The sequence below is a fragment of the Amphiprion ocellaris genome, chromosome 15 (assembly GCF_022539595.1).
Source record: "Amphiprion ocellaris isolate individual 3 ecotype Okinawa chromosome 15, ASM2253959v1, whole genome shotgun sequence".
NCBI classification, from domain to species: Eukaryota; Metazoa; Chordata; class Actinopteri; family Pomacentridae; genus Amphiprion; species Amphiprion ocellaris.
In genome coordinates, this window is record NC_072780.1 from 25,423,465 (window position 1) to 25,449,726 (window position 26,262).

At 39.2% G+C, this 26,262-nt stretch overlaps 1 protein-coding gene across 3 annotated transcripts; it reads left to right on the forward strand.

Annotated features, from left to right (window-relative positions):
* On the forward strand, positions 1-26,158 carry LOC111580949 (transmembrane protein 106B-like). 3 transcript variants are annotated; one of them, XM_023288909.3, is made up of 8 exons: positions 1-23; positions 18,007-18,210; positions 18,338-18,401; positions 20,217-20,376; positions 21,031-21,171; positions 21,263-21,312; positions 22,892-22,945; positions 23,032-26,158. In XM_023288909.3, the coding sequence occupies exons 2-8, from the start codon at positions 18,015-18,017 to the stop codon at positions 23,168-23,170; spliced, it is 804 nt and encodes a 267-aa protein (XP_023144677.1). In that variant the 5' UTR covers positions 1-23; positions 18,007-18,014; the 3' UTR covers positions 23,171-26,158. The 3 variants fall into 3 exon arrangements, with proteins under 3 accessions (XP_023144677.1, XP_023144676.1, XP_023144678.1); XM_023288908.3 differs by lacking the exon at positions 1-23 and adding an exon at positions 3,613-3,757; XM_023288910.3 differs by lacking the exon at positions 1-23 and adding an exon at positions 3,728-3,857.
* Positions 26,159-26,262: the final 104 nt, after the last annotated feature.

Sequence of the window (26,262 nt, forward strand, 5' to 3'; positions counted from 1 at the left end):
GCCTGTCTGGGGAGCACAGGTAGGTAAGTATAACAATTCACACTCAACACACAAGACTGCAGACTTGCAGTTGTAAGTAGTGCAAAATGCCTCTTAGCCTCTTATCAGAAGCAAACAAGTGGTTCTAGAGCCAAGATTTCTAGACATATGAGACCAAAAGTGTAACCTTTACCAAAGTGATTGTCAAAGATGTGGAAAAAGACAAGAAGTGGCCATAATCCAAACCAACCATGATCCAGACCTTCATACTGTCAAGCCAATGAGCCCAAACACACTGGCCATTTACCAGATATTACAAATATTTATACATATATTAGTAAAAAACAAAACAAAGCTAGAAGGTCATAGACTGGCTGAGTTAGTCATCAGATCAAAATCTTTTTTTTTTTTAACCAATTGAAAAAGGATGTTCCTAATTAAAATAACTGTTTGTGAAAATTACAAAATGTATTTGCATATAAATAGTGTGAGGTAAAAGTCAAAAGACAGATTCTACTATCATCTCATTGCCCTGTTTTGGTCAAAGTCATAAATTAATAAAGACATATTTCCTCCTAATGCTAACAGGAGGGTACTGTAATTGAATCATGCGAGAACTTGGACAAACACTTCCATCTACTGGATGAATTTTCATACTGCAAGTATGAAGATATAGAGATCAGAGATCTCTGATCATAGTCTCAGCTAATCTAAATAGAATACAATGTAGCCAAAAATATTTAGTGCATGATTTTTGCACAGACTGAAATAGAGACCATAATTGTAACAGCACATTGAATGATTAATTTTTACTGTAAACTTGTTTAATTGTATACATTTGAGTCTTACAGGAAGAAGGCTCTAAAACACACCTAAGTCTGCAATAGCCTGCTATGAGTCATACAGAATAAAACAGGACCACAAGTGATTGTTCTATTAGCTTAACATGTCAGCAGCTTGGCATTTTCCATGCCGTTTGTATGTCTGTCTGTTGTTTGCCAGCAACATCACTACTGAGTTAAATTTCATTGAACTTGATAGAGAGGTGTAGCATAGCCAAAAGAATTTAATGAAGATTCTTTCCTGTAAAATTACAAGATAAAGCATTGGCCTTGGCAGAGGAGTGCTCTCTCTGAGTGGTCTTCTAGCTGAAGCATTGTATCATTTATAGGGAACAGTATCGCCAGTGTTTCAGCTCTGAAAGGTGAAACAATATCAGAGGGTATCTGGAACAAAACCTGAATCTTTCCTTTTCTTCAGTTCTTTATGTACGGTTTCTGTGCTTTTTGTTTGCTTGTTTTTGTTTTATTTTTTGTTTGTTGTTTTGTTCTGTTTTGTGGCATGCCTTCAACCTCAGGGCACAACTGCAGAGTAAATCACAGCTTGCAAAGTACATATAGGAACAATATAAGTCAGCAGGAAACAGAGAGTAAATTTATACTTAATGAGAAAAGGACAGAACCTTAGTATCAAAAATGGCCTGTGAAAGAATATTGAGGCATTTTCAAACCGAAAGCCCAAGAAAGCTTTCGAGGGTTTTATTGAAAATGGTTGTTTCTTTGAAGTATATTGGTGAGAGTCTAAGATACATTGATTCTCCCTGATGGGGTCCTTAATCACTGATCAATTCAGGTGGAGGTTGATAAAGTTTTTTTCTTCTGAAACTGTGGCTTTCGGGTTATGTTTGGGATATCATGAATGACTCCAATGGCAAACAGTGAAAAGAAGTACTAAAGGATAGACTTGACAACATTTCTGTCGCTAAACCAGCCCATTCAAGGGTGCATAGTAAACCGCAACTCCTTGGCCATTTCTCAATATGCATACTTGTCCGTACTTGCGTTCTCGCGTATTTGTGAAACGTCATCAGTCGGAGACCGAGTACTTTTCCAATTCAAAGAACGCATCTGACCGACAACGGAAGTCATACCCGGAAATGTTCTTGCTCCGCCCACATTATCGAGACTGCATCAGACCAGACTTGTGTGGACTTGTGGTGGCCAAATAACCCATAATGCATTTCGCGCCGCCCAGCGGTCAAAGGCCGAGGAGGAAACTTTCAGAGGTAACAGAAGTTTTTGGGGGGAATACTACTGTTATCATGATACAAAATGTAGTTTTCAGATTTCAGGCAAGAAAGTACTTGTGTAAACATCAAATATGTGGTCAATTTATCAAGATAAAACCTGATTAAAAATTTACTCCAACGGTTTCGGAGATGTGAGCGTCCAGGTTAAATAGCTATGACCGGATGATCAGCGCTCACTGTAGCAAGAGTTTTTGAAACCTGCTGTTGGCTCTGACGGTTCTATAGCGGTTAAATGGGGCTATAAGTAGTTTTCCATTTATTTAATGGTCACACTTTGGCCTCATGGTGTATTTTTTTTTTTTTTTTTTTTTATTGTTCAGAGAAAATTGGGCTTGAAAGAAGTTAGTTAATATTCATAACATCACATTTTTAATGCTTTACTCGATCGCAGACTGTGTACTTCTGAATTATTGTTTTGTCTTCATTACCTGTAGTACAACTTTGTTCTATTCTTCTGACTGTTACTTTGCATTAAAAATAACATTTAAGCAACATTTTATTCCAGGAACATCTGAAGAAACCCAGATCCTCACTGACTGCTGGGAGTCTCCACAGACAGAACATCAGCAGCTCCATCTTCAGCATCTGGACCAGCATGATGCTGTTCATGAAAACTGAAGGATAGAAAATGCTGAAATGTTTTTAAGCATTTTGCAATTAATAAATATTATTCAACTGTGTTCAAAACATGAATTGAATTGTTGAAGCCAGAAGTAAATGTTGCTCTTATCAGACCTGTTTGATCAGATGCTGCTGATGTTTGTGAAGGTTTCCGTTTTATTACCAGACAGGCAGAAGAAGAGCTCACCTGTAGGAGCTCACCTATATTTAGGTTCTGAGTACAGTAGTTGACATGAAATATTCTCTCATTCATCAGTGATAATGTTCAGCATACAGAAGTCCTGGTGATCACATTAAAGTGTAGTGATGTTTGTGTATCTGTCAGACTATAAACCTCTGGATGTTGGAGGACAAACAGTAGATATGTATGTAGAATGTAGACTAATGTATTTTATTAATGTCAATAATAAAATTGTAAACCATCCATCCCTGTTTATGAGGTGTCCTCGTGAAAGTTTAATATTTTTTCAGCAGTTTCTGAAAATTTTTTGTAGATCCACCGATAGAACTGAGAATGAGACGGTTCAGTTCATCGCAAACTTCAGCTGTCAATAAATCAGTAGCTCTAAAACATTTTTTTTAAAAAAGATATATGACGATCTTACAAACCTGAATACATATATATACACAGTAACTGTTTTAATATTAAAACGTGAACATGCAAGGCTGTGTTATTATGGCTGTTCCATTTCGTTGTTTTTCACGGTAAAAATAACCGGAGCAGATGAACCCATAGACTGTGTATGGATGAACCGAGGCGGTGACGTCATCAAGTACGCTGGTGTTCCAATTGCACTTTAGCCTGCGTTCTCGCAAGTGTAGACTTGCGAGAACGACTCGCAAGTCCCTTCTCGCCAAGTACGCGACTACGGACTTGCGTACTTAGAATTGAGAAACGGCCCTTGTCTGTGGAGGGCAGCATAACGCTCTACGATGTAGAAAGAAGGAGAAGAAGAAGATTCCCATGGTTACGGTACATTCGCGCATGTCAGTTTCCAGACGATAAACAAAATTGCATGACCAAATAGCTCCAGCATTCTGGTAGTCTTCTTAAAAAGTCACATACAGGTAATTCTGTTTCAACCTTCTTACTGAAATTACTTACTATTGTAGCAGTTTACTGACCGACATTTCATGGAGAAGCTGTGTTTGATATTAACCTAGCTAGGTAAGTTAGCTTACATGGTATTGGCCACGGCTAGCGTTCATTGTGTACATTTTGTTAGCTGTGAGCTAGTGAACAAACAGGGTAACTGGTGGTGTTTTACTTTGGATGGGTTCGGACAGTTTGCGTGTTCACTTCGGTTTACTCTATAATTTATTTCTAATATTGACTGGCTCTGAAGCACTGGCTGTAACTTAACCTTCAACTAAACGTAGCCAGCCGTGTTAACTTATCGGTAAAATGCTATTAACTGCTTTTACAAGCTATGATAATTAATATTAGTGTTATAGCACTTGGCTCACGCGTCAAGACTTGGGAGTCCTATGTAACGCCACACATTTACAAATTTGTGTGGCAGTTAACGCCTGTCATTACAGAAAATAGGCCAACAGTTGTTAGTGGCCTGCCTGTTGTTGTGTTCTCAGTACAGTTACCTTAATGTTTTTTATTTTACTGTACACGTCCGAAAGTATTACTTTGCATGTAATTCAGCTAATTCTTATCCAACTGCTCTGTCAGCTTTAACTTAATTCAAGACAAAGCCTTCTTGGGAATAGATTAAGCATTTGGTATAATTTTTGTTTGTTTGTTTTACATTAGAGATATTAAATCCAATGTCCAACAAGGCCTTAAAGGATTACAAAGTGGTGCAGGGTGAATTGTCTCTTCTCTTTGTCTTTACCTCTTTTAAAGAAGCCATCACCCAACCAAATTTTTTTTAGGCACCCAACCTTATTTTTTATTTCTGTGTTGTTGTAAGTTAACATAATTCCTCAATGAAAAAATGACTGTCCGATGTAGGGAGACCATCCGCAGAATCTTTGTTTCTAATGAGGCTGAAATCCACCATGGAAAAAAAAATACAGTGGGAGACAAAAAACTGTAAGAATTACGGTGTCGTAAAATCCCGAAGGAGTAATGTCAAATTGAGGCATCAAGGCAAGTTCAGAAGGAAAAACTGAGGTTAAATTACACATTGAATAAGGTGCTCTGAACTACAAATTCGTCATTTTTCAACAAATTTGTATGGAAGAAACGGGATATTTCTGAGTTACAGCATTAGTTATGGTTGACAACTTTCCTGTTAGTTTCCCCTCTTTTAAAAGAGTACACTTGTGTACAAATAAATACTTGTGTAATGGATTGCTGTCCTTCTATAGTTTTGTCCTTGTTACTATGAAGAATGCATGAACTTGCTGAACCCATATATATATATATATATATATATATATATATATATATATATATATATATATATATATATATATATATATATATATATATATGGGTCATTCCATATGAAATCAACAGATTTTAAGAAAATTTCCCACCTGACCCTCTCAGATTTTTCTAAATTTTTTACATACTTATAGAACATTATATATGATGGAAAAATCCAAAATTACAAGGCTTGGTTGTAAAGAGTTCCAAAGTTATGACCATTTGAAGTAGGTAGGGGGTACCCTAAAATTGCTACCAAAATTAAGACTTTAAATGTTCGGCTATTTTCAGGCTTCTATAACTTCTGAACAAAAAGAGCTAGAGGTCTGAAATTTTCATGATCATTTCATAGGAATCCATAATCCGAAGAAAATATTTACTTAAAATTTATAATTGCATGTTACAGAGAATGACAAGTTTGAGATTTTATCCATAGCGAACTTCTAAAATGCTACTTTTTGCCACCTTTTACACAAAAACTAATCGTCCTATTCATTAGAAATTTTATGTGCTGTATCTTGGCTACTTAGGGAATGGATCTCTGTAAAATAAAGGTCCTATGTTATGTTATGTATGATATATGAAGAGCTACAAATCAAAAATATCTGTCCGACCTTTGGTTTCAAAGGTCAATATCAGCATGTGGGATAGGTAGTATCACAAAATAAAAGACACCATGTGAAAGTACAGGAATTGCCCTAAATTTTGACACCAAGCACAACTTACTTCTATAAATTCTTCTGTGTTAAATGTTCAAATTAAATATGCACGTTTTCACCCCATATTTTAGCCATATAAGTGAATGACCTTGTGTCTGAAGAAACTGTTGCAGATTTGTTGCAGCATGATCTGCACCCTGGCCAGTATGTTGCAGCGGTTTATGATAATTACTGGTACTTACTTACAAATTTTCAAGAATAGTTTGCAAAGTTGGTTCAGTTATGTCTTTTCAGAATTTTTTAAACAGTTTAGAAACGTTCTTTTCTGCATCCTGGCTAAGTTTATACTGACGACCCATTGCTGTCGTCAAGTCCGCAATTTGAGTAAGGATATGGTCTGTTGGCACCCAACACTGGTCCTTCCTTTTGGGCCAAGAAAATGATCTGGCAGGGCCTTTTGGTTTCATGAAGTCTAGGAACACATCTGCCTGCTCAGTTGACGCTTCCACAACATTTCCCAAGTACCAGCAATTATCATAAACAGCTGCAACATACTGGCCAGGATGCAGATCATGCTGCAACAAATCTGCCACAGTTTCTTCAGACACAAGGTCATTCACTCTAACAACAGTTGATGTATAAATTTGTAAGTACTTAATAATATCTTCTTTACTCTGCAATACATACATTTGAACACTTGAAAATCACTAAATTTTCTGTTATATATGGCTAAAATATGGGATGAAACGTGCATATTTAATTTGAACATTTAACATAGAAGGGTTTATAGAAGCAAGTTGTGCTTGGTGTCAAAATTTCGGGCAATTCCTGTACTTTCACATGGTGTCTTTTATTTTGTGATACTACCTATCCCACATGCTGATATTGACCTTTGAAACCAAAGGTCGGACAGATATTTTTGATTTGTAGCTGTTTATATATCATACATAACATAACATAGGACCTTTATTTTACAGAGATCCATTCCCTAGGTAGCCAAGATACAGCACATAAAATTTCTAATAAATAGGATGATTAGTTTTTGTGTAAAAGGTGGACAAAAGTAGCATTTTAGAAGTTTGCTATGGATAAAATCTCAACTTTATCATTCTCTGTAACATGCAATTATAAATTTTAAGTAAATATTTTCACATTTCTTCGGATTATGGATTCCTATGAAATGATCCTGAAAATTTCAGACCTCTAGCTCTTTTTGTTCAGAAGTTATAGAAGCCTGAAAATAGCCGAACATTTCAAGTCTTAATTTTGGTCGCAATTCTAGGGTATCCCCTACCTACTTCAAATGGTCATAACTTTGGAACTCTTTACAATTAAGCCTTGCAATTTTGGATTTTTCCATCATATATAATGTTCTATGAGTATGTAAAAATTTAGAAAAATCTGAGGGGGTCAGGCGGGGACCACTTGATGAAATGATATGTATGTATATATATATAATAAACAGTACAAAATTAATGTGAATGAAAATGAAGTTAAATCTTGGTGTAGGATTTGCCTATAGATAGATCTTGAATATAAATAAGTTTGTTGACAATGTGACATACACTACCAGTCAAAAGTTTGGACACACTTTCTCATTTAAATGAATGAGAAAGTGTGTCTAAACCTTCGACTGGTCGTGTATTTCAGATTAAATCACTGACACTTCTGACTCTTTGCAGTGTCAGAAGCAAATATCACTGTTATGGATGAAAAGTTGACATAGATGCAGTTGAGTCATTTATGATTTATTTTGTCTTTAAGTAATTAAAAATAACAGAGTTATTGAAAGGAAATAAATACGTACATACAGAGATGGATAACAAATTAAAGCACACACAGAGGGAAAAGAAAAGGAACACTCACATTGTAGGAAAGTATTGAAAAACTATGGCTACCCACCTGGGTTTTCATTAACTCAACAAAAAGATCTGGAAATTACAGCACCACAGCAAACAGAGAAGAAAAGAAGAACAGGTGAAACAACATCACCATTTCATATGATGTTGATGTGTCTGAGAAATTCTGGATTTTCTCCAAACACAACATAGCATTGTACTACACCCATCAACACTCTGTGACATAAACTGACTCAAGACAGGAGAGCCAACTCCTCAGGACAAGACTCAGTTCACCTGCATCTCAAGGATAAGGACACTCCTTTGAGGACGACAATGTTCACGAGCTGGTCAGAGATGACAGATGGTTTGAGAGAGGAGTGAAGGAAACCACAAGCCATCTGTCAAACTGAAACAGCCATCTCTAAACAGAAGAGAGGGTTACACCTCACTTATCAAGCACCTGTAATGCTGTGCCAAAATAACTCCCCAGAAAGTTTCACCATCATTGAGTCACTTCTGACATGGCAGATACATATCCTTTATTGTGTAAACTGGCAGCTCTAGGATCATTATTGCTGTCATCCCTGTTGGACCACCTGATTTCACAGCCATTTACCCCTGCAGGCACGTGAGTCCTGGGTGGTGAATGGACCATTTGCCATGTGAGCTGGAGTGACTATAAATTCTGTAACTCCCCATTAGTCAGTTAGAACGGAAGAAACCTCTTGGCTGAGGTGAGATGTCTTCAAAAACCTAAAAGCGAGGTCCAGTTGCTTTTGCTGAAGCTCTTAGGATTATCATGACACGGATAACTGAAAATCTACAGATATTTCAAGTCAAGATGGCAAGAGGAAAAGATCTGGGTGACTTTGAATGAAGACTAAGTGTTCAAATGTGAATGGGTGGAGCTTCAGTCACAAAGACATTTTAATCCTAAAGGTATTTTAATCCTAACAGTGATGAAAGCGGCATCTGTATTAAGAGCTATAGGAAGGACATGAGTAAAACGATTGCAGATGGTCATTGACAGTTTACATTTGATGACTGTGATGCTTGTATATTAGTGTGACATGTACATGTCACATGTCAGATCCATAAATATTTGTTCATTGATACAATTTTCAGAATTTAAGCTCTGTATACCACCACAACGGATTTGAAATGAAACAATCACGATGTGCTTTAAGTGCAGACTTTCAGCTTTATGGTATTTACATCCAAATCAGGTAAACAGTGTAGGAATTACAACACATTTTGTATGTGCCCTCTACCTTTTTAAGGGACCAAAAATAATTGGACTAACATAATCATAAATCAAATTTTCACTTTTAGTATTTGGTTACAAATCTTTTGCAGTTAATGATGGCTAGAAGTCTCGAACATCACCAGATACTGGGTTTCATCCCTGGTGATGTTCTGCCAGACATCTACTGCTGCCGTCTTCAGTTACTAGTTGTTTTGGGGGCATTTTCCCTTCAGTTTTGTCTTCAGCAAGTGAAATACATGTTCAGTTTCATTCAGGTCGGGTGGTTGACATGGCCATTGCAAACCATTCCACTTTTTGCCTTAAAAAACTCCTTGGTTGCTTTCACAGTATGCTATGGGTCATTATCCATCTACACCATGAAGCACTGTCCAAGGAATTCTGAAGCATTTGGCTGAATATAAGCTAACTGTCACATCATCAATAAACATAAGAGAACCAGTTCCATTGGCAGGGATACATGTCCACGCCATTACACTACTACCACCATGCTTCAGTGATCAGCTGGCATGCTTTGGATCTTGAGCAGTTCCTTACCTTCTCCATGCTCTTCTCTTTCTTTCATACTCTGTCTCATCAGTCCATATGATATCATTCCGGAACTGCACAGGCTCTTTTAGATGTTTTTTTGGCAAACTCTAATATGGCCTTCCTGTTTTTGAGTCTCACCAATGCTTACACTTTGTGCGGAACCCTCTGTATTCACTCTGGGAGAGTCTTCTCTTAATTATTAACTTTGACACAGATACGCCTACCTTCTGGAGAGCGTTCTTGATTTGCCCAAATACTTTCGGTCCCTTAAAAAGGTGGAGGGCACATATAAATGTGTCGGAATTCCTACACTGTTCAAGCCATCTACCATCTTGTTCTTTTTTCCTAAGGTAGTCAGGCATACCTTGGACGCATGTTTTGGGTAATTTTCTTGCTGTAGGATGAACCCCTGACCAACTAGGCACATACCAGAGATTACTGCATGGTGCTGCAGAGTCCTGTGCTAGTCATTTTGGTTCAGGGTACCTCTCACTCTGTACAAGTCACCGACCCTGGATCGAGCAAAGACAGCCCCAAACCATCATGCTTCCTTCTCCATGTTTGACAGTTGATGTCACACACTGAGGAACCATCCTTTCACCTACTCGACGACATCCAAACATCCTGCATGATGAACCAAAGATTTAAAATTTTGATTCATCAGTCCATTTTACTTTCTCCCGGTCTTCAGTAGTCCACTGGTGGTGTTTCATGGCCCAGGCAAGCCTCTTTTTCTTATTCTGACACTTTAGCAGGGGCTTTCTTGCTGCAACTCGACCTGTCAAACCTGCAACTCCAAGTCTTCGCTTCACAGTTGAAACTGAGACTTGCTTACTATGACCACCATTAAGCCATGCTTGAAGCTGTCGTCCTATGAGTCACCTGTCACGCAAGCTTTTGACTCTCAGAAACTTGTCTTCTGATTCTCTTGTGGCTGTAGGTCTTTCAGACCTCTTCCTGTCAGGGTTTCCTCCAGTTTCTGAGTGCATTTTGATGGTAAAGAAAACCGTAATCACTGACACCTTGACTTTCTTTGCCATTTCTCTGTAGGAAAGACCTAAATTTGTGTTATTATAATCCGTCTCTCTTCTATTGTTAATTGTCTTTTCCTCACCATTTTTATAGCAACACAGTACCTTCTGTAGTACAATACTGTTCAAACAAGAAAAGCACTCAGAGAGCGCAGTACTTCGCCAAGGCTGTTCATTGGCTTTTCATGTTTCAGTATGTATCTGGGCCAGAGTTGCTTGTATTTAATCCAGTCAAAGGCAGAGAAGAGCTTGCTCAGCTGCTTTCTGGCTTGGAGATGAAGCTCCAGGTCAGCATTCCAGGTTGCAATGACAAGCAAGATTGCTTCTATTCGATGTGGGTAGCTCATCATTGCCTTGAACATTGCATTCTTGGATCTCTGTTTCTCCCATTCTTGGAAAACTGTGATGACATCAGCAGTGGTCAAGGCCTCAAGTAGGGTGTTGTTTGCTTGTTTCACAGACTCAGCTTTTGTGTGCTTGCTCTTCTCAGGACAGGCAGCTTCAACTCCCTCTGTTGCCTTCAGACAGACCTCTTTCAGTTGTGAGCTGTCCTTGAAAAACTCCTCCAGTGCCAATTCATAGAGAGCTACATATGAATAGGTGTGGACACAAAGAGCATGCTTGTAATGGGTACATTTCAGGATTTGCCTTGTTGTTGCAGACTATAGACATCAGCTTCTATCCAAGCATCAGTACTGGAGATCTCTATGGAGGCACCAAGAGCATGGAGGGCAGCAACGTGTAGCTCTCCCAGTGTGTGTTTCAGGGCAGATCTGGCATCTAGCAGTTGGACCACCGTCTCATGAAAAATACAATCACATCTCTGCATAATATAGGTCTAATACAATAATCAGACCACTACATAAACATGTCCTTGCAGTTGGTGTTTAATATGGTCTAATGACCAATTTGTCTAATGAAATTAGTAAGTGTTTGCAAGAACTGCTGCAGCAAATGCCTCAACACATCTGCAACTAGGATATTGCATTCACTGGCCTTGGGAATGGTAGTTTAGCTGTCAAAATAAAAGCTCTATGTTATTTCGAGACTGAAATATTGACAAAAACCTTTTTTACAGCAGCCATTTTGTAAAATCCAAGATGGCGACCATACAGGATTTAGGGCAAATGGAAGCATTGCTTTTATGATTGCTTATAATATATGTCACGGCGCGGGTGAGAACCCAAAGGAGAAAGTGCACAGCACAACTGAGACCGGTACGAAAAATACAGGATTTATTCAACAAAATGAAATAGAACAATGTAGGGGTGTGAAAACTAACTCGAACTAAGGGAATGATGAATCGCTAGTAGTAACTAAAGAGGGAGAGGGAGAAACCGAACTAAAGTCACTACGGGCTGGAATGAGGGTGGGGAGGCAGCTGGCTCCCGGGAACTGGCGATCCAGAGGTGCAGCCACTGGACGGAGGGAGTTGGTGGCGGAGAGTGGCTTGGGGCTGGGCCAGATGGGAGCTGGTCCGTTCTTGGAAGGAGAGTGGGGCGAAACCGGGAGTAGGACACGGCTGGACTCTCCAGAGGTTTGGCTGGGTGTTTTCCCGGAGGCTAGGCAGGAGTTTTTCAGAGGTTTGGCGGTGCTGATCAGCAGGACCCACAGGCAGCATAAGCAGAAGCTACAATCTGGCAGGGAGTAGAGAGTGAAGCCGGTTTTTATTGCAGAGATGATGAGACCTGGGCGCAGGACCACAGCTGCCTAGAGTTACTGGTTATGGAGGGATAATTGGTTGCAGCCACTGGAGGGAGTAGAGAGAGAGAGAGAGATGGAACGGGGAGAATAAAGGGAGGTCAGGTGGGGGCTGATGCAGGAACCGGGGAGGGAGCCCTGACACTATAAGGCTTTCAAAAATGTATAGTTTTCATAGACTCCACAAAAATCCAACAAAAGTTAAAATCCGAACATAGTGAACCTGACTTGTAGGAGCAGACACACAATCACTCTGGAGAAACAAATCAGTGAAAAGGAATGACATACAGGGAAAGAAATGCACAGTCACTAAATGGTTTAATGAGTATGAAAATGTCACCACCGTGACCACCATAATCACCAGATCTCAACCCAAATAAACACCTATGGGAGATTTTGAACCGATGTTTGACAGCACTAGCCACCCCCAATATCAAAACACTAAATGAGGAAATATCTTTTGGAAGAATGTTGTTCATCCCTCCAGTAGCTTGACTTGGAGAATGAATGTCACAGTGTTCTGAAAGTCTTCTGATGGCACATGGTGGCCCAACACCTTTCAAATATAGAAATACAGAAAAAACTTGCTGAAGCAGTAACTGTGACTTGAACTGAAGCAAGAAAAGTCCGAGGCACTCTGTACTTACTCAATTAAAAGTCCTTTATTAGCTACATGGACACCACCAACATGTTTCGACACCAAGTCTTCGTCAGGGCAACATTTGTAAATGAACTGAACAGCAGGAAGTCTACTTTTAAAAAACACTTAACAGGAAGTCACATGATCGTGTGTGGTCATGTGACTCCACCCAAGTATTCATTCATAAAAGACAAATAAAATATATACACTTTGGAATATTTTCACAGAGCAATAGGCAAGCATATCATCCATAATGCATAAATAAAGCTCATTATGTAACACTATATTTCAATAATAAACCATGATGCATCATGTTAACATATAGAAGAAAATAAATAATGAAAAAATGAAAAAATTACTGACTGCAAGGCACTGTGTGTAGAATAGGAAACAGTGGCATGAAACAGTGAGTAAACCCTCATCATCAAAGACAATCATTCAGAACACATTAATATATTTACAGAAACGGAGAAAAGTCTATTTCTTCATTTAGTCCAGGGAACACAGTTGCTTTCAAAGAGTGGATCCAGAAGGTTTCCCTCTGCAATAATCTTTTCAACCTGTCACCCCCTCGGGGAGTGTTCTCAATAACTTCAATTGCCATGATTGTGAGTTCATTAATGTTTGTGTGGGTCATGTTCTTGAAATGTTTTGCAATCGGATATTCCATGTTTCCTTTACGGATAGCATATTTGTGTTCTGCAAAACGCTCTTTCAGTTTTCTTTTTGTGCGACCAATGTAAAAACACCCACAAACACAGTCCAGTCGGTATACCACATGTGTTGTATTACAGTTTGCAAAAGAACGACATTTAAAAGTGTAGGTGCATGTAGAGTCCATAAAATGTGTAGAACGATTGATCTGTGTGCAATGGACACATGCCCCACATCTGAAGGTGCCAATGGGTTTTTTGAAAAAAGTCTCAAGTTTTGATGCTGGCAAATAGTTTTTGACGATTTTGTCCTTGAGGGTGGGGGCTTTTTTAAAGGCAAACCTGGGGGGCTCAGAGAACAAGGGGCCCAGTGAAGGGTCACAAGCCAGTATGGACCAGTTTTTTGTAATGGCGTTTTTGATTTTGTATGCCATGTTGCTGTACTGTAAAGTACAGAAAATTCTGTTTTTTGTTTGTGATGGAGCTCGCTGTCTCCTTATGAGAAGATTTCTTCTGTCCAAAGTTTTTGCTCGTGTTAGAGCCCCACTCAGTGTCTTTGCTTTGTAGCCCCTTTGAACGAACCGCTGTTGCATTTCCGTAGCTTGGGTATTAAAGTCCGTTTGAGAGTTGCAGATGCGCTTGAGACGTTGAAATTGCCCAAATGGAATGTTTTCAATGAGACTCTTAGGATGGAAGGATTCAGCATGTAAAACAGTATTTCGATCTGTACTTTTTCTGAACAGAGATGTGTGTATTGAGCCTTGTTCATCCAGTGATATTAGAAGGTCCAAGAAGTTTATTTCTTTGTTGCTGAATTCCAAACTGAGTTTGATGTTAGGATTAGTGCTGTTTAAATATTGATGAAATTCTTGAAGTTGTTCTGTTGTACCAGTAAAAATGAAGAAAAGGTCATCAATGTAACGACCATAGTATTTGATGAGCTGTTCAAACAGCTCATCAAATACTATGGTCGTTACATTGATGACCTTTTCTTCATTTTTACTGGTACAACAGAACAACTTCAAGAATTTCATCAATATTTAAACAGCACTAATCCTAACATCAAACTCAGTTTGGAATTCAGCAACAAAGAAATAAACTTCTTGGACCTTCTAATATCACTGGATGAACAAGGCTCAATACACACATCTCTGTTCAGAAAAAGTACAGATCGAAATACTGTTTTACATGCTGAATCCTTCCATCCTAAGAGTCTCATTGAAAACATTCCATTTGGGCAATTTCAACGTCTCAAGCGCATCTGCAACTCTCAAACGGACTTTAATACCCAAGCTACGGAAATGCAACAGCGGTTCGTTCAAAGGGGCTACAAAGCAAAGACACTGAGTGGGGCTCTAACACGAGCAAAAACTTTGGACAGAAGAAATCTTCTCATAAGGAGACAGCGAGCTCCATCACAAACAAAAAACAGAATTTTCTGTACTTTACAGTACAGCAACATGGCATACAAAATCAAAAACGCCATTACAAAAAACTGGTCCATACTGGCTTGTGACCCTTCACTGGGCCCCTTGTTCTCTGAGCCCCCCAGGTTTGCCTTTAAAAAAGCCCCCACCCTCAAGGACAAAATCGTCAAAAACTATTTGCCAGCATCAAAACTTGAGACTTTTTTCAAAAAACCCATTGGCACCTTCAGATGTGGGGCATGTGTCCATTGCACACAGATCAATCGTTCTACACATTTTATGGACTCTACATGCACCTACACTTTTAAATGTCGTTCTTTTGCAAACTGTAATACAACACATGTGGTATACCGACTGGACTGTGTTTGTGGGTGTTTTTACATTGGTCGCACAAAAAGAAAACTGAAAGAGCGTTTTGCAGAACACAAATATGCTATCCGTAAAGGAAACATGGAATATCCGATTGCAAAACATTTCAAGAACATGACCCACACAAACATTAATGAACTCACAATCATGGCAATTGAAGTTATTGAGAACACTCCCCGAGGGGGTGACAGGTTGAAAAGATTATTGCAGAGGGAAACCTTCTGGATCCACTCTTTGAAAGCAACTGTGTTCCCTGGACTAAATGAAGAAATAGACTTTTCTCCGTTTCTGTAAATATATTAATGTGTTCTGAATGATTGTCTTTGATGATGAGGGTTTACTCACTGTTTCATGCCACTGTTTCCTATTCTACACACAGTGCCTTGCAGTCAGTAATTTTTTCATTTTTTCATTATTTATTTTCTTCTATATGTTAACATGATGCATCATGGTTTATTATTGAAATATAGTGTTACATAATGAGCTTTATTTATGCATTATGGATGATATGCTTGCCTATTGCTCTGTGAAAATATTCCAAAGTGTATATATTTTATTTGTCTTTTATGAATGAATACTTGGGTGGAGTCACATGACCACACACGATCATGTGACTTCCTGTTAAGTGTTTTTTAAAAGTAGACTTCCTGCTGTTCAGTTCATTTACAAATGTTGCCCTGACGAAGACTTGGTGTCGAAACATGTTGGTGGTGTCCATGTAGCTAATAAAGGACTTTTAATTGAGTAAGTACAGAGTGCCTCGGACTTTTCTTGCTTCAGTTCAAGTCACAGTTACTGCTTCAGCAAGTTTTTTCTGTATTTCTATTCATCCGCGGGCCTGGTCCTTGTAGAGCACCTGCTTTTTACCCATTGTTCACACCTGTTTTGGAGCCATAAGCAGCACTCAACAATCCTCCCTTTTTTTGCAAAGTTCTACCTTTCAAATATACTTCAATTAATGCTAATTGCTTGTTTTATTACAAGCAAAATCTTCTCTTACTCGAATTTGCGCACTAACAACAGTCTAGAAACTTCTGTGCATAAGCCAAGCTCATAACGCAATACACCAGTCTATGCTGGATCAGAATTGCAATATTCTGGCAAATATGCATGTATTAACAGACATATATACTGCCAGTCAAAAGTTTGGACACACCTTCTCATTTAATGTTTTTCTTTATTTTTATGACTTTCTACATTGTAGATTCTCACTGAAGGCATCAAAACTATGAACACACATCGAATTATGTAGTAAACAAAGAAGTGTGAAATAAGTCAAAACATGTTTTATATTTTAGCTTCTTCAAAATGACCACCCTTAGCTTTGATTACTGCTTTGCACACTCTTTGCATTCTCTTGATGGGCTTCATGAAGTAGTCACCTGAAATGGTTTTCACTTCAGAGGTGTGCCTTGTCAAGGTTAATTTGTGGAATTTCTTGCCTTCTTAATGGGGTTGGGACAGTTAGTTGTGTTGTGCAGAAGTTAGGCTGGTACACAGTTGACAACCCCATAGCAAGAACCAATCAGCTAAGTAAAGAGAAATGACAGTCCATCATCACTTTAAGAACTGAAGGTCAGTCAGTCTGGAAAATTGCAAAAACTGTGAATGTATCCCAAGTGCAGTCGCAAAAAGCACCAAGCGCTGTGACGACACTGGCTCACATGAGGACCACTCTATGAAAGGAAGACCAAGAGTCACCTCTGCGGCTGAGGATAAGTTTATCCGAGTCGCCAGCCTCAGAAATCACAAGTTAACAGCACCTTAGATTAGAGTCCACATAAATGCCACACAGAGTTCTAGTAGCAGACACATCTCGACATCAACTGTTCAGAGGAGACTGGCCTTTATGGTCAAATAGCTGCTAAAAAACACTACTAAGGAAAAGCAGCACACAGAACTGATTTGTCTGGGCCAAGAAACACAAGGAAATGGACATTAGACCAGTGGAAATCTGTGCTCAAGTCCAAATTTGAGATCTTTGGTTCCATCCACCATGTCTTTGTGCGACGCAGAAAAGGTAAACAGATGGTCTCTATGTGCGTGGTTCCCCCCATGAAGCATGGAGGAGGAGGTGTGATGGCGTGGGGGTGCTTTGCTGGTGACACTGTTGGGGATTTATTCAAACAACATGCCATCCCATCCGGCTTGTGTTTATTTGGATCATCATTTATTTGTCAACCCGACAATGACCCCAAACATACCTCCAGACTGTGCAAGGGCTATTTGACCAAGAAGGAGAGTGATAGAGTGCTGTGTCAGATGACCTGGCCTCCACAGTCACCTGACCTAGACCCAATCCAGATGGTTTGGCATGAGATGGACTGCAGAGTGAAGGCAAAAGGGCCAACAAGTGCTCAGCATCTCTGGGAACTCCTTCAAGACTGTTGGAAAACCATTTCAGATGACTACCTCTGAAGCTCATCAAGAGAATGCCAAGAGTGTGCAAAGCAGTAATCAAAGCAAAGGGTGGCTGTTTTGAAGAATTTGAAATATAAAACATGTTTTGACTTATTTCACATATTTTGTTTACTACATAATTCCATGTGTGTTCGTTCATAGTTTTGATGCCTTCAGTGATAATATACAATGTAAATAGTCATGAAAATAAAGAAAAAACATTAAATGAGAAGGTGTGTCCAAACTTTTGACTGGTCGTGTATAACACACCAGAAACCTTTAGAATAGCTACCTCTTCCTGTTTCTAACTTGCTTTTCACTGGTCCCTGGCTCGGCCAGTCATTGAACCCAGGATGTGACAGTGTTGTTATACTGAGCTTATATTGTGAGTCACAGATGGCATTTTGTTTTCCAGGTGTGACTATGGGGAAGTCTTTTTCCCACCTCATGAAGCAGTCAGGCCATGATGAAGGTCAGGACAACCTGACATCTCCTCTGGAGGACAACCAGTCTGAGAATGGCAAGGGTGGTGATGTCTCTCAGTTTCCTTATGTGGAGTTCACGGGGCGGGACAGTGTGACATGTCCTACGTGTCAGGGCACTGGGAGAATCCCCAGAGGTAACACCATTGTGTACAATAATCATCCTGATGACAACCAGGAGGATCATGCAAAATAGGTTTTAGGCTGACCACTCTTCAGTAAGAGCTAACAGTGACTCATCACTGTTTGTTTCCTGTATTTTAGGACAGGAAAATCAACTAGTGGCATTGATTCCCTACAGTGACCAAAGGCTGCGGCCCAGAAGGACGTGAGTAAATTTGTCTTTTTTTCATGTGACCTTTGTTAGGTCTACACTAATGAAGTTTTAAGTAATTACTTCTGTACACCGCTCTGCTAAATTTAACACTCAATACTAACACACACACAAATTTGGTTGTCTTAATCATTCATATTTTTTTTAAATTCAGACATTGCACAAAACAGCTGAAAAAAGTATTTATTTTAGTTTGTTGCTCCAAAATATAAAAAATTAGTTATGTTTGAATATTTGAGTAGAGATTATGGTATTAGTTGGACAATTACCAAAGAGATATTTCTTTAACAAAAACTGCAGAGCATCAAGTAGCGTTCACGTTGATCATTATTTTTTCACAACATAGCTAACTCTGAAATTCACCTGTACTGTGCATATAGTGCTGTATATCAATCAATCAATCAATCTTTATTTGTCATTGCACACTTTCATATACAACGAAATTTCATTTGAGCTGCCCTGCCAATTACAGCTCCGGCTGCTGCGCAGTGCTGCGCACACCTTTCTTGAGGAAAAAAGAAAAAGGACATGTTGGAATCTGGGTAGGGATTGCAGAGGGTAAATGAAAAAAAAGGCTCATTGCACCAAATGAAACCTCCAATGTTGGGAAATTCAATTTGAGAAGGAACCTAAAAAAAACAGGGGGGGTGGGGGGGGGGGGTGGGGGGGGGTGTTAGGAGAGCTATCTCTTGGCCATGAAACTTCCAGAGAAGTTTGTTATTGTTCCAGGGGCGCCAGAATGTAATCAGTTTCCTTCTTGTTTGGGCGGGAGAGGAGTAATTTCACCTTTCCCCTACTGCTCTCAACAGTTTTAGACCCCAACTGTAGCGATTCGCACCCTGATGGCTTCCAATCTGCGACTCAAATCAACAGTCACACCAAGCAAATTGTTCATCTTACGACTGAGTTCGTCATACCGAGCACCGGCAGCCTTGATCCGATCGTTTGCATAGACCAGCAGTGTTTGGACGTCGTTTCTATCTGCGGTCTTCCTGATTTTCCAGAAGCTCAGGCCAGTGAACAAGCCAATTATCAGTAGGCCTGTCATCATAAATCCGAATATATAAACATCTTCCACGTCCTCCACGGATAGAGGTGCCAGGCACATGACCCCCTTCCACTTCCCCCAGGCGTCGATCACGTAACCAGAGGCGAAACTCCCATCCGGGCAGGTAGGCTCCCCTAGGCCTGTGCTCTTTGTGGCGACAATCTTGTCAATTGCGTTGAGAGACCAGTTAATAAATTCCATGATCGGTGTTTCGAAGGTCCAGTGCCAAGCGATCGCTCCAAGTCAGACAGACGAGACGAAAATGCAGCAAGCAGAAGACATGAGGGTGTGGGGAGAACAGAGATAGAAACGGAGCGAAGAAAAGTGCAACCGCCTCCTTCGAGAGCTGAGAGCTCTATTCGTCTATTTGCTATTTGTCATTTTTAAAAACTTTACTATCAATAATGTACTGTGAATTAATGGCTCAGCAATATGGCTGAACTTCATAATACAATTTTAAAGTCCTTCTCCATTTGTTGATTAAACCCCAAAAACCTCATCTCACTCTGTTGAGGTTACGTTTAGAAGTTTTTTTCCATGAATATAGTCCCTTCATGTCCTAAAATGGCTTAGATGTAACTCTACTCCCCAACTCTCTCTCCACCCACCCGTCCCAACTCACTTACCAGCTCTAACCTGAACTCTGTAAAATTACACTACACAATTGCGATATTGATGTAGTTCAGCAACTGAATCAAACCAGTTTAATTTTTTATATCTGTTTAGGAAGTGAATCACATGGTTGCCACTGTCTTTCACAGAAAGTTGTATGTCACAGCATCAGTGGTGGTTTGCCTGTTACTGTCCAGTCTGGCTGTGTTCTTCCTCTTCCCTCGTTCCATTGATGTGTCCTATGTTGGGGTGAAGTCTGTTTTCGTCAGCTATGACCAAGAAAAGCGCAGTGTGTATCTCAACATCACGGTGAGCTTCCACTCCTCGACTTGTAACTACTCCTCGGGTTACAACACACATAGAGGGAGTGTGACTTCATTCTCTGCTAAGGACACAATCACTCTACTATATCTTTACATAGCATGTAGTTTGTTGCTATATTTCTGTTATATTAATGTTCATACTTGTGTATGTCGATCCATTAAACAACATCACAAGGAAAACGTGTTTTTAAGGTAATTTATTAAACAAACAAATAGCCATATTCTTTTGAGTACAAAGTAAACCCTTGGCCTAAGAAGCTGATAAGATGAACTTTATTGAGCCCTCATCAGGGGTGAGGATACAGATAAGCAGATAAGGCATGAAAGAAGCAGGACAAGAACTGCAAAAGTACAATAATGCAAAAAAAATTAAGATAAGCATTAGGCATATTGTCCACCTGTCTCTGACATCAGCTTGCAGAAAAAATGTGAAAGTGACATGAAATGGAACTGTATACTGGCCACAGAAATGACCTGCCAATCATCAATCAGTGTTTAGATTAACATTTGTGTGATTGGTTTGTGACAGATTGCAAAGCAAATCAAACATTAGATATTTCTCTGTACTGTCAATTCTGGATTATGATAATTGGCACAGTAGGAGGATCTTTAACTCATCTAATGCAGATTGTCCTTCCAGAACACTCTCAACATCACCAACAACAACTACTACTCGGTGGAGGTTGCCAACATCACGGCTCAGGTACAGTTTGCCAAGACGGTGATTGGTAAATCTCGCATCAGTAACATCACTGCCATCAGTCCTCTGGACATGAAACAGGTAAGCTCTTCCTACATGTCTTTCCACCAGTTAAGCATTCCGATTTGGGTGTCCACGTAGACTCTTTATTGTTGTCCATCTCTGTTTCCAGATTGATTATATGGTCCCTACCACCATCGCAGATGAGATGAGCTACATGTAGTAAGTGCTGCATGATATGACAAATAGTCTGTAAAACTGGGTGTTTACACACATGATTTGGTCCAGCGTTACATATAATTTGTTAATCACCAGGCTGATTTAGTGCCTCTCTGGCTGGCATGTGTAGCTACTGCAACAGTCATTGCGGGTAAAAGTCGTCCTTTTTTTTTTTATTCACTGGTGCAGTCATGCTCTCCCTGCCTTCACTCTCTCTGCCTGACGTGTAAAACAATCCATTTAGCTGCTGCATTGTTCCATGGATGAAGAGATCTATAGATGATTATTTTGAGACACAAAATGAGGAGAGAGAGAGAAGAAGGCTGGTGGAGAGGTCCCAACTCTCACATTTCTGATGAACATGATGATAGTGCAGAAGCAGACATAGAGGTACCAACTGAGCCAGTGAAGAACAAGTCCCACATTCGATCTCAATGTAGCAATGCTACACCCTATGGGGCTCTGTTATTCATTAAACTTTAGAATACCAGTGGTTTGAGAATCTAGGGAACCATGATGACCGTTCTGATCCCAACTTGGCAATGTCAAACAATACATTGGAGGGAGTGTTTGTCTGTGGGTGTGGGTATGGATGAATGTGTTCTGGAAAAAGAACATCTGAACATTAGTGGCTGGAATAGTTCCCTGCTTTTGTCCCTTTTGAGAGTTCCATATCCCATATAATTGGAAAGGTCATTGACATGTTTGGTCATTATCAAGCAAGTTCTTTTTCTGCAACAGCCAAGGTCAGTGATGTTGCTTAAATAATATTTTGATATTTTTGGACAATATTTGTGTCAAAAATTAATTTGATTTCATTAGGATATGTGTGAAGTCTGCAAAGATATGTAGCGCCACAGTAAAATATGTATTAGATGGATTGCCAAGAAATTTGGTGCAGAGGATAAGTCCTTGTGATTTTGGGGCCCCTTTTACTTTCTCCTTTAACACCAATGTGAAGGTGATATATGTGCTTTTGTGTAAAAAAAGTTGAGAACTATTTGGTGGATTGCCATTTAATGTACAGACCTCCTTTTCAGAGTGAGTTGTTACAGCTTTGGAAATCCTCTGACTTTCAAGCTCATCATCATGTCACATCTTCAGTTTCCTGCACTCCTTTGGTTAATAACCAAATACTTGCATAGCTAATGCAACTCCCATTAGCTTAATCTTTGCTTTGTTTTAAGTACTAACTAGCAACTACTTGCTTGCTCACATACTAAACTATGATTGTAACTAAAGTAAATATTAAGCAAACATTAGCAAACTAGCAGGTGGTCATGTACGTACATACACGGCTGTTTTGCAGTTAATATCATGATGTGACTATTTTTTCAGGGTTACCATAAGGCACACCTCCCTGTTAAAGAGTACCATGTTAGACATGTTGTCTGTTGTTGTACTCTTAACTGCCTGCCCCTCAAAGAATCAGTCAAGAATCATAAAGAACTAGTATTGATCAGAGGAATCATAATCATTTAAATAAAACCATGCTGAACCCTGCTCATTAGGCTTTAAAAAGCACTGTATTATTTTTGATTGGCCAACAAACAAGTTAGCTAACATTAGTTTTGCTTTTCAGCGATTACTGCACTCTGCAAACCATCAAGGTCCACAACATTGTCGTCATGATGCAGTAAGTTGATCCCCTGTCCTTTATTCTATATCAGTTATTATGTGTAATGTGTGTGGCCTCACCTCATGCGCCTCCATCCTGTGCAGAGTGACTGTCACCACAGCATACTTTGGTCATGTGGAGCAGGTGTCTCAGGAGATGTACCAGTATGTGGACTGTGGAGGAAACACTACATCCATTAGAAGCATGAGCCAGCCGTTCAGCATCCCACGTCTTGCCGTGTGACCACACCACTGTCCTCTGCACTGGATCCCTCTCGGGCCCTGAAAGCTAGCCTTGATAGTTCACTGTGTTTTCCTCCAGCTGCAGTATCTAACAAATTATTGTTGTCACGATGCCATGGTGTTAACTTTAATACTTAAACAAGAAAAAATCCAAACTAAGATAGGATAATGATGTTTCTCATGCAGCAAAGGAAAAACAAATGGAAGTGTTTTCTTGCAGTTCTGACTTTTCATGTCACTATTTTAAGATGTCATTTAAACTCTGCGTCATTACAATACATCTCCTAATTAATAGAGCCTTACCTCATAATTTCAAGAGAACTAATTATTTTGACATGTGGATTTTATACATAATGTTTTTCTTTTTTCTGCCTGGCGAGTGTTATGTGCACCTGTACATACTCGCCAAACTACTCAGGTGTCCCAAGGTGTTGAGTTTTAACATCTAGCCCTACCTTCAGTATAAGAAAGAGTGATCCTAACTTTAATATTCCACTTACGTTCTCTTGCCACTTCAGCTCCCCTCTTCGACGGCGTCCCTCTTTCTCAGTTCCATAATAAAACTTTCTTGGACAGTCCTGAGATAGTAACACATTTTGTTCCTGATAATTAATAATTAATTAATTAATCAGAATAGGCCTCTAACTTGATAGTTATTCTCTAGTAATGGTCTTTAAAAAGCAAATTAGTAGCATGATATCTCAAGATTTAAGCCAAGTTGTCATGATTGGCACAATCACTTCCTTTTTCAAATGATAAAATGATCATTTCTGTCATTTAGTACTGGACTGGGTTTTTATGCAACAGCGGTCAAGTACTATGACATCAGATATCATGACATCACTGACATTGTTAGACTGCACTCTTGTAGTTCATTCTGTTTAAATACACCATCTATGATATCTGATTGACCAGTTGTACAATGTAAGTTAGAAGAATGAGCAAAAATAACCCTAATAACTGTAGATTTGAAAAACTTGATTATTCTTTAACCCACAATGCAAATTGTCTATTTATCTGTTTATTTATAGTTCCAGATTCTCTAGAGAGAAATTCTATTCCTGCACCAGTGTGTTGCGCTGTATGAAGGAGAAAGTAGTGTTATATGATTAGAACATTCCCTGTGTGCTATATATGATTCTGAGATAAGTTCACATTGTTAGGCTCACTTATCTAGTATTTGGTTGTTGGATGCTGAGTATATTTTTATTCCATTATTTCATTGCTGTCATTTATCCCTGTCACTTTGTAATTAACTGTAATTAACTTCCCTTTTCATTCAAGTTATGAAAATTATAAGGTGCGTCACTGCGCTATTTACTGTGTATTCATTGTCTCAGTTTCTAAGACACATTAGGGAAATCCACTTTTTTATCTTTTTACCCAGATCCAACATTGATGATTTATCTGCTGTTTGCTATTTATAGAGTTATGACTCAGACACAACAGCATTTCATACTTCAATAGTGTGAAGCAGAATCATCTTTTGCATTGAAGTCAACTTTGATGAACTGTGGTGAACTTATTTTGACTGTCATTAGACACTAGCAAATTACTTTAAGAAGGCTGTGAAATGCGGAACCAGGGAGTCCAAATCAGACGAACCAGAGAAATATTTCAGTGTTTTGCTGGGAAATCTTAGGTCTTGTCACGGATGTGGATGTCATTTTGGCACGACCCACCCCCTGTATGTTGTTGTATACCCTTCATGACCCAGACAGCTGAGCTGTCCATCAGTACAACATTGCACCCTTAACATATTGCAAGAATTGCTCAGGAACTGTTCAAGGAACATGAAGTGCCAAGATATTGACCTAGCCTCCAAACTCCCCTGATCTCAATCTGATCAAACATCCAAGGAGTGTGCTGGAACGACAACGGTCTATAATGGTTCGACCCACAGAAATGTATGCTACTAACATCACTGTGGCAGACATCACAGGACACCCTTAGAGGTCTGGTGTTCATGGTTTGACAGGTCACAGCTGTTTGTGTGGCACAAGAGGAATCCACACAATATTAGGCTAGATTTCTCAATATTGTGGCTGAGGTGTAAATGCTGCATAGGGTGTAGAAATTCAATATGAAGGCACAACTAGCAGACAGCAAATGCAGTATAGTGAGACAGGGAGCAAGGAGTTTAACACTTGAGAGGGGAGGGAGGCTAACAGTTTCCATATACTTCCAGTATTTGTACAAACACAGAGCATCTCTGTGCTGGCCTCAGAGATTATACTGATACTAAGATCCTCATGTATTTCTGAAACAAAATGGAAAATGAGCATATTTAATTCCATGCTGGACAGAAGCGAGGCTGTAACTAAGAAAGTCTATCCTGCTGATACATCCTATGATTTTACGAATACTATCGAGTTTATTACATGTCAGGTTGATAATTGTGTACCTTAATCACTACCACATTCTTACCTATGTTAGTTTCCTCCAAGAAATGGTGTTCCTATTTTTCTACTGTATATAAAATAATGACTACTATGAAGTAATACTATGTGCAACCTTTGTCCTAATTTATTTCTTAGATGATATTCTAAAGAGGTGTCTATTTTTTCATCTTCAAAAGTAATTTTGAATTTGAAAAACATCTCATGTATTTCCAGTTTGGCATGATTTCTGTTAACATAGAACTAAAATATATTTTTCCATCATATAAATACCTTAGAATTGTGTGTATGAGGTCTTGAGCAAGCCTCGATAGAATGGGAAGATAGATTGGAACTGTAACATCTGTACTAAGTGAGATCTAAGGAAAAGCACAATTGTTACTTCCGTTTATAGCTCTCCCAACTGGCAGTTATTGTGTGTTGGTTAGCAGTCAGACATTTAACTTTTCAATGCTATTTTAGAGTCCTGCTTGTGTCTTTCCCCTCATCTTACCTCTTTTGTCACTTTAAGCATTTTGTTGGTCTTTATTTCTACTGGCATAGTGACTGTTGTGGGAGCATGAATAAAGTTTTAAAACCTGAACATCTAATTGGTATAGCTTGTAGCTTTTCTTTTCTCTTTGCACTTTATTTATTGAGAGGTAGGCAGTCTGCCAATAAGCCTACTGCTGAGTTCAAGACCAACTTTCCGTGT

Coding starts and splice junctions, on each gene's coding strand:
- LOC111580949 (XM_023288909.3), top strand. CDS start 18,015: ATGGGGAAGTCTTTTTCCCACCTCATGAAGCAGTCAGGCCATGATGAA. Junction 20,377..21,030: donor GTGTGTATCTCAACATCACG/GTGAGCTTCCAC, acceptor TTGTCCTTCCAG/AACACTCTCAACATCACCAA. Junction 22,946..23,031: donor AACATTGTCGTCATGATGCA/GTAAGTTGATCC, acceptor CATCCTGTGCAG/AGTGACTGTCACCACAGCAT.